Source organism: Gigantopelta aegis, chromosome 5, assembly GCF_016097555.1.
Source record: "Gigantopelta aegis isolate Gae_Host chromosome 5, Gae_host_genome, whole genome shotgun sequence".
Classification (NCBI taxonomy): Eukaryota; Metazoa; Mollusca; class Gastropoda; order Neomphalida; family Peltospiridae; genus Gigantopelta; species Gigantopelta aegis.
Window position 1 is genome coordinate 14,017,819 of NC_054703.1, and position 9,819 is coordinate 14,027,637.

At 37.6% G+C, this 9,819-nt stretch overlaps 1 protein-coding gene across 1 annotated transcript; it reads left to right on the top strand.

Annotated features, from left to right (window-relative positions):
* LOC121373399 (lymphotoxin-alpha-like) lies at nucleotides 1–8,817 on the top strand. The gene is made up of 5 exons (XM_041500043.1): nucleotides 1–239; nucleotides 3,589–3,907; nucleotides 6,325–6,361; nucleotides 6,699–6,809; nucleotides 7,741–8,817. The coding sequence occupies exons 2-5, from the start codon at nucleotides 3,647–3,649 to the stop codon at nucleotides 8,145–8,147; spliced, it is 816 nt and encodes a 271-aa protein (XP_041355977.1). The 5' UTR covers nucleotides 1–239; nucleotides 3,589–3,646; the 3' UTR covers nucleotides 8,148–8,817.
* The last annotated feature ends 1,002 nt before the right edge of the window (nucleotides 8,818–9,819 follow it).

The following is a 9,819-nucleotide window of genomic DNA, read 5'->3' on the forward strand; positions in this document are numbered from 1 at the left end:
TTACACCTACCCATTGAGCCCTTAAGAACTCGCTCTGGGTTGGAGCCGGTACCGAGCTGCGAACCCTGTACCTACCAGCCTGTAGTCCGATGGCTTAACCACTACGCCACCGAGGCCGGTGCGACGGACGAGGGAGGAAAATAAAACTGGGGGGAAACCCACTTTCCCAGACAAAATGGCTACCTGTGTAGATAACTTGTCAAAAATGACCATCAATACCAGGAAACAAGTTAAATATGGTGAGTAAAATAGATATTCCACGATGCCAGTTATTATAATAATAACATTGATAGTTAATATTGTTAAATAAGTACATAGCAGCCACACAACAAATTATAAGAGTTTAAAACGATCAACCGAACAGCAGTTGGCAAAGTACAAAACTCAAATATCGATTTTTGATTGAAGCACAAAGGCAATCAGAAGCCTGTCTGTTACTTTTTTGTGCTCAGCAGGTGGGTTCAATAGGTTACAACTGTTGAACACTAAATTATTTTTATTAAAGAATTTTTCCAGTTTCAGTCTATTTTGAATTTGTTTAGTGCACACAAATAAGAAATGTTTAACATCTTCAATTTTGTTACACACTAAACAATTAATTGGGTGTAATAGACTTTCTAATTTTAAATTTATTATTATTTAAACCAAAACATACATCCATTCTTAATCTTGAAATGATTTTTGTAGCTCTAATATTAAAAGAAACTGGTCCAGGCCCTGACGCCTTTGGCTTGATATGTGCATGCCACGCCCTGGTATGGTGGTCCCACTTGGTTTGCCATAAACCTCCAAGGCGTGGTTCTAATACTGAGTTAACCTCACTATAGTTATATGCTACACTAATGCCAGTATTAACGTCACGCAGACTATTTTTGGCGTTAACGTCAGCCAACTCATTGCCTGGTATACCGACATGAGCCGGCACCCACTCTAACACTACTGTGGTTCCACTCGTGATAATATTATTATAACATTTATAAATTTTGTTTACAATTTCCGGTCGTACACCGCCACAGCCCATAATCGCCTGCAAAGCACTTAAACTGTCAGTGAAAACGACAAATTATAATTATAATTCTCTATCCACATCAACGCATAGAGTATGGCTAAAAGTTCACAAGTATATACTGAAACATTATCTGTAAGCCTGGCCCTAATGACTATCGGTTTAGTTACCTTTTTAAAATTTTGAATAATAAATGTCATACCCGCTTTGCCACTAGTAGGGTCCTTTGACCCATCAGTAAACACATGAATACTATCCGGGTAAAAGTTCTCCACCACGTCTTGAAAAATTATTTTCTTAAATAATGGGTTGTCAAATTTCAAAATTTCATTGCGGATGTGGAACTTCACCACTGGGGGTTCAAGTCGCCATGGCATCTTCAACTTACCAATGGCCGCGCTCATGGTTAGACTAACAACACCAAAATCAGTAGCGAATTTATTTAAATAAGAAATTATGGATATGCCCTAATCCCTGACAGTATTAACTTTATGAGGTGTTAGTTTATTAATTGGAGAGTCAGGCACGAGATTCTTTACTTTAGTTAAATATCTGAATCCCTGTCTGATTCTTGTAAGAGTTAAAGGCAAAACTCCAAGCTCAACCATTATGCTGTCATATGGAGTGCAAATAGCACCCCCAATAATTATCTTGAGGGCCCTACCATACACTCCATCAAGCTTTTTAAGGTGAGTTGCGGAAGCACATCCACAGGCCAGCACTCCATATTGGAGTCTAGACACAATGAAGGCTTCGAAGATCATAAGCAGAGTTTTTCTATCTGCACCCCATGACGTGCCAGACAATATTCTTAATAGATTTTTAAAAAAAGACACAATTGTCGGACACCTCAGTTATGTGTTCGCCAAAACTAAGGGCATGGTCAAAGATTACACCTAGGAACCTGACAGATTACACCTGCTTACTTACCACATCTTTAAATTTTAATTCCAAATTACCTGCTGATTTAAAATTTCTACGTTTTTGAAAAACTATACTATTAGTTTTAGCTTTGGAAATGGTAACACCCTCCCCCCCCCCCCCCCCCCCCCCCCCCCGGCTGCTCACCATCTATGGAGGTTATTTAAGTCATACTGGAGATCTTTTTTAACATCATCAACATTTTTACTGATTCTCCAGAAAGCTGTGTCATCGGGAAATAAGCCGCTGCTAAGCGTTGTTTTTATACTTTTATCAGTTGTGATAAGCGCTGTGGCCAAATCATTAATGAAAATTCCAAAAAGTGTAGGCGCTGTCACTGAGCCTTGTGGGATACCATTTTCCAAATTCAAAATGGGGGAAAAATAACCATTTACATTTACGGCAAATGTTCTCTCTTCTAAAATTTTTGCAATAAAGGTGAACATTGCCCCTTTAATCCCCATTTGATAAACTTTAAATAACAACCCGCGTCTCCAAACCATGTCATAAGCCTTTTCTATGTCCACAAACACACCCGCCACCTTGAGCCCATTCCGAAAAGCATCTTTGATTTCGGTTTGAAGCCTAACCAGGTGGTCGGTGGTTGAGTGGTGTCTCCTAAAACCACTCTGGAAGACCGACAATATACTGTTGGTCTCCAGAAAGTGGATAAGGCGTTGGTTTACCATACATTCCATGGTCTTGCAGACGCTGGATGTTAAAGATATTGGTCAAAATTGATTGGCAGTGTTTCTGCCAGAAAGAAATGTTTGGGTATGGAGTATGGGGGTATGGGGGGCCTCCCCTACAAAGAAAATGGGTTACATTTAGGGTTAGGGTTAAGAAAATCATACAATAATGATAAAGAGTAATTAATTCTGTCAAAATGTTAACTTAAAAAAATAATAATTTGGGTATGGCGCCATACCCATTTTACCCTCTGGCAGAAACCCAGGTTGGGTTAAGGAGGTCCTTACCCTGTTTAGGAAGTCCAAACACTTACGCAGGCTTCCATTCTAGTGGAAGGACCAGTACACAGAACCCGCAAATATCTTGCCGGGACCCGTAAAAAATTGTAACCTCCCAAAATAGGGACTGACCTCAGTGATTAATCCGACGAGAGAATATCCGTCATATTAATTTAAAATGATTCAACATTGCTAATTTCCGTAAGTTTTTATCAGGACGAAATTGTCCGCAGTTCCAGAACTACAATGTACACAAACTACTTTGCACTTTTGTTTTCAAAATAAATCTTTGCATATTTTCTTTTCACTTTCAGTATGAGCAAAAACTAAAATTAAAAAAATATTATATATTATGTGCATGTACTTGTGCTTGCTTATTTTATTATTGTTGTTTTAATGAGTGATACCTTTTTATGTAACTTTTGTTACAGTTCTTGTCCCCATTTGAGAACGTGGCTCATTTGCCTTTGACAAAAGCATGGACCTTACTTACTTACTTACTTTCTTACTTACATACTTACGTATCGAATTACTTATTTACTTACTTAGCTTACTTTCTTACTTACGTATCGAATTACTTGTTTACTTACTTAGCTTACTTATTTACTTACTTATCTACTTACTTATTTTACTTACTTAGTTGACTTACTTTTTTCTTACTTATCTTACTGTTTTTTAAATAATCTTTTACAGAGTGGTTCTCCAGCAGGGATCTAAATTCTTCTCTTGACAGTTTTGCCCAACACGCAGAATGTTTCCAATTAGTCAGTCTGTGGCCATTTTCCTGATGGTTACAAATGTGATGCTGTTCTCTGTCGTGGTGTATAAAACATCACAGCTCTACACGAAACCGCACTCTACCGTCTTCAGTAACTCGGAGATCTGTCACAAGGCCACGTGTATACCAGGAGAGACGTGCTGTGACGTCACTGCAACCAACAAAACCGTCAATGGTTCTTTCTATTGTTGTTACCATGACTACGGGGAACGTGTTCCTAGTATTATGCTAAAGGTAGGCATATGCATTCATAGACTGATTACAAATTATATTATACGTTATCTATTCGTTTAAATGTTTTTCACTCAAAGGTTGAGAACATTTCCGTCTGTGTTTTGCTATATGGCCGCATCTGGCTGTAATACCGGTCCGAACAGGTCGTTCTGGAACCCATTCACAACTGCTGTCTCTTCCGCTATACACCCATGTGCCAACAGGTCAATGCAAAATATTACAAAATAACATGGGCAAAAGCCAGCCTGAAGGCTTACCATTGAAAAAACCATGTCTTTTAAATTGTTGTCTAATTACTAGAAATGAATATGTGAACCACAACATATGTCATATTTAGGAACTATAATGGACCGTGATGAATGCACTCTTACCCGGAAGTGAATTGTGCAGTAAGACACACACACATATATATACATATATATATATATATATATATATATATATATATATATATATATATATATATATATATATATATATATATATATATATATATATATATATATATATATATATATATATATATGTATGTAGTTATATATATCTGTAGTATATATAAAGATCGCTACAAGTTATTATGCCACGTACACACACATAATAATAATAATATATGTAGTTATATGTTTTGTATTAGGAAAGATCGCTACAAGTTATTATGCCACGTAAACACACACTGAAACATGCAATGATAGGAATCAAACATAAATCTGTTTACTGTTTACAGTTACAACAATAAATGTTACTCACCAGATGCATGTTAAAGTCTGTAATTCGACAATCCATATGGACAATTATCTTATAAACTTCTTACATCATTAAAAGGAATCATGCGACTCGGCTGTTTTAAAAAAAAAAAAAAAAAAAACCAATGATGAATGCTTTTACAGTCTGAAGTCGTCGGTCCGTTCACGTTTAATTGTTCTGTGGTTTTCTCTTCTTCATCTTTTTGTTCATATTCTTCTTCTTGTTAACATTGTTCTTCTTCTTCTAATTAAATTATTATCGTTGTTAATATTTAGCCAATAAAATTCAGTTTAGATTAAGAATAATAGAAATTTCAAATTAAATCATTACGAAATTAGACGGCATTTCCTCGATTTCTATCCAATTCAACCAATCGGATATCAGCATTTTTATCGTCTTAATCGTGAAGACACCCCAAAAAGCCGTCTTTATAACAAGTTACATGACCAAAATTACTTCGACCTAATTCGCCAGACAGTATCGTCAAGAGCTGTACGAATGACGTCAAAACAATTGGCGCGAACACGCAATGACGCTTGCCCCGCCCATATCAAGTAATGAACCTACGAAATGCCGTCTAAATCAGTTAGAAGGCTTAAAGGGACATACCCTAGTTTTTAAACACTAAGGCATATTTTTGACTATTATAGCCGTTTTTGATACTTTACTTAGATTGTATGGTTTAGGTTATCAATTTCCGTACATTCGAAGTGTTTTTGGTCATCCTGGTGTTTTTAATATCACAAAAATCCTTTCGTATTTTTAAAAACGCACGTGCTTCTGAGATGTAATAGTTATGGAGTCGAGATTTAGTCTATTTTTAGATGGTATTTCACCATTTCAAAGTTACAAACTCATGTTTCTCTCAATTGTAAATTTATCCAAATGTGTTACAGATTTGTAGATTAACTAAACTTAGTGTTAATTTTCACCAGTTGAAACTAGGGTCTGTCCCTTTAAGACGTTTCTTCAGAAATAATGAATGAATGAATGAATGAATGTTTAACGACACCCCAGCACGAAAAATACATCGGCTATTGGGTGTCAAACTATGGTAATGCAAATAAATAAAGTGACGATCAACATCAATATAAAAATTCAAGACAAACAAAACCAGTGTAAAGAACTGTGCAAAAACACAAATATCACAAAATTTTACGGATACTGAATTTTACTCAAAACTTCAATTTTGTGCTGTATTGGCCATTCTCAAAGAGAATGTTACACCCCTGCACCACGGTGAGGTTACAGCACACGCAGGGGCTTCAGAAATAAGAACGGCTCAGCCTCTTCTTTTTTCTGAAGAAACGTCTTAATGCCTTCTAACCTATACTTAGGAAAGTAAAACAGTGTATTTAGTTGTTAAACGTAGGGATCATTTGCTGTTTTCCTAGTACATTTTTATAAGGTTTCTAGCAAATGTGTTGTGCGTTATTTAATCTTGTCTATGCCAAAATCATAAAGAGTTTTTGCCAGAGATTCAAAAGACACATTAGAACAAACGTCACAGTTATTAGGTTTTAACAAACCACAGTTCGTAATAAATCTGATGAGGTGTCGTTTTTACATTCGTTTTTTTCCCCACGTCATGAGAAAACGTTTGTGTAATACGTATTTCGAACTTCCCATACTAGATGACGGTTATATATTTATTTTTAATTATTATTTTTCAGCAACTGGACCAAAATTATGAAAGAGATATCAGAAATGGTACGTTCTATCAAGTTCGCGCGCACGCACGTATGCACACATACATTCACGCACACACACAATTTCAAAGATGCGCACACGCACACACACAGAGAGAGCTATACATACATACACATGCACATGACACATACACACAGAGATACATACATACATACACATACATACACAGAGACATACAAACATATATACACAGGGATACAGACAGACACAGACATACATGGACATATATGGGGGTGGGGGTGGGGGAAGAGTAAATAGAGAGACAGAGTGTGTTAGGTGTTGTTATTTTACAAAATGTATTTTGACCACGCATTAAGTTACGTTCAAATTATTTCAGACTACCATCTCCAGAGGGTGAGGAAAGTTGCTGTTGTTGTAAACGAAGACAAAACTCAACAGAAACCCGCAGCTCATCTGCAGATGGACCCTGATGCGCAGTATGACAAAGGTGAAATTTAAAACAAATACAACGTAGTCTCGGTCGCTTTTAGTTCACCAAGGTAAACATCTCCGGTCTGTTTTTTAACATTTTGACATTTATTGGATGTTACGGCACAGCAGTAAACATCACAATAATAAATATCGTGCCGGAGACGTTTATCTTGATGAACTACTATAGGTCGCTTTCAGACTGTTGTCACAACAACATTCTTGTTACATTCTGTATAAAAAGCTGCAATAATTAAAGTCTGTAATGATGTTGCCAGTATCGACTTCGCTGAGATAGCATAGGGAAAAATACATGCAATTTTCTGCCGTCTGCCATTTAAAGAGGGGTGAAAGCCTCCAAAGTGTGACATAATTAATATAAAATGAATGATCTCTAGTGGTATTATAAAAAAATAAAATAAAAAAAATTGCGTTTGCTTTTGTTTTTGTTTTATATCATAACATGTTAAGACGTTGTTAGATTAAGTCATATCCTTTCACCCCTCTTGGAGAATATTCCATAAAAAGTCAAAATGGCAGCCGGCACAAAATTACATGTTTTTTGCCCTATGCGATCTCAGCGAAGTCGATATAGGTGTCATGGTTATGATTTATTATGATGAATCTGTGTCATTGAATGGGGTGTTTTTTTCAACATTTCTGTCTGGACAAAATGTGGGTAAAATCTAACAAAAAATAAAGGTAAGAGAGCAATTTTTCGTAGTTGTTAACATTTTGGTTCGGACTTTAGTTATATACAACGTAAACAAACGAAATACAGGCAACAAGGTGGTCAATGCGAATGGCTCTACTACTCCGTACAGCGGTAAAGTTATGAAATAAAACGCTTCACTTCATTTATTTTGCGTATTGTGTAGAATTTCCTGAAATCTCCTAAATATATAATTTAATATTTAATAATACTAGTACTGGGTGTTTTTTTTCTTCAGATAAATATATCTCAGCTCTCCGGTGGAAATCAAATGGAAAGAGATCGTTTGTGAAAGACGGACTCACTGTCGTTGAGGAAGGGATTCGGGTGGAGAAAGAAGGGAACTATTTCATCTACAGCAATGTAGTGCTTTACAGTCCCCAGACTAAGGAACTCGATTTCGCCAGACTTTGTCATTACCTGTACAAACGCGTTCCCACGACACCAAGGCCTACAGGCCAACAGCTGTCGTCCAACTGCCGGTCAACGTGTAAAATCCAACGAGGAAAGCCCGCCTTCGCGACATCCTACATCGGCGCTGTCTACCACCTGGAGGCCGGGGCCACGGTGATGGTGAAGACGTCGTCGGTGGAGAGACTTGTCAAACAGCCACAGTCGACGTACTTCGGAATTTACATGATATAATAGTTTTCGTTTGTAGTGACCGCTTGTGTTTGCTGTTCATCTAAAGTTTGTTTTGTTTAAGGACACCACTAGAGCACAAACTGACTTATCATTGACTTAGGCCTAGGCCTATAGGATGTCAAACATTTGGAATGTTTTACTCGTAGTCTTAGATAAGAAACATGTTTCCATCAGCAGAGTGTGCATTGTTCCCAGACAGGACAGAACATACCACGGTCTTTGAAATACCAGCCGTGGAAACTAAACCGCCAGTGTTAAATAAACACTGTTAGTTACTGCAGTGTTCACCGTTAGTGTTCTTCTGATAACCGATAGTAACATTATACACTGATAGTGGCTGCAGTGTTCGCCGTTAGTGTTGTTCTAGTAACCGATAGTGTAACAATGAACACTGGTAGTGGCTGCAGTGTTCACCGTTAGTGTTCTTCTAATAACCGATAGTGTAACAATGAACCGTTATATTGTTTAATAAGAATGTTTCTCGTGTATTTTATTGTTTATATATTACGTATTTATAATATACATGTATATTAATTTTTGCTATTGATAATGTGATTTGTTTTAGTCTCTCATAACGCCCTAATGAGTCACCTTTATATTGTTTATTAAGAATGTTTTACTGTGTGTATATTCGGTGAGATTTCAATAAAATATCTATACATCTGCCTTATCGCTGGGTAATTTTTTTAAAATTAATTTGCAGACGTTTGAATTGCCTGTAGGGTTTTAATAAAATGATCACATGAAATCCAGTATCCAGCCCGTTGGAGCTCATGTCCAGTTGACCTTTCATTCGACCAATCAAAAGCTTACTTGCAAAATCATGCCAGTGATTTGAAAACATTCGGGATTATGCCGAGGGTATACGAAATGATCCGGGTGAATTACGAATTATGCCGGAAACTAATTTCAATATAAACTTTTATGTAAAATTTGTTTCAAGACGAAAGATTCCCAGTCTGGAGGTCCACGCGGTAAGACGTGTTTGTTTGGCTTGTGCACACTGCACGTGCTTTCGTGTGCTCGACTTGGGGGTCCTTCATTTCGTTGTTTTTGTCAGCGAAATGAAGTTTTTTACTGGGATGTATGCGGCCACTGGAACTGATTGAACGTTTGGAACGCTTCTCGTTTCGACAGCCTGCACCACCAGATTGGATTCTATTTTAGCGAGATTCCTCGTCTCCACGTCATTTCTCCGTCTGACTGTTGACTTGTCTTTTTCGTGACTCGTATGACGGCCATTCTGTAGAACGCCACGGTTGTTCGCGTTTAGTCTCTACATGTCCGAGCCTGTCCTAGCAGCACTGGAAGATTGACCGCCCCTCTCTAAGAAGAAATAGGAAGCGGGGTCGGCCCCTACTACTTTTTTTCTAGACTTTACCTTGCCTTATAGTGATACCATCTCGTATCCTCCGGAGTCGGGCCCGTCCGCACCACTATACCAAAACATGACGACTGGACTATACCCTAGTCTGATACTCTCTCTCTCGTTCAGACGGATCCGGCTTCTCAAGATCTGTATTTCAGCACAGCACTACTGTAACCTTCAACGTCTATCGACTGTCAATCTAGGGGGTTCTTGACGGGATGCAACCCATCTCGTCCCTTTAAGCTGAACACCCAAACAGCCTTAATGAGGCCACTCGCGTGGACTTATCGATCGGACTTTAAA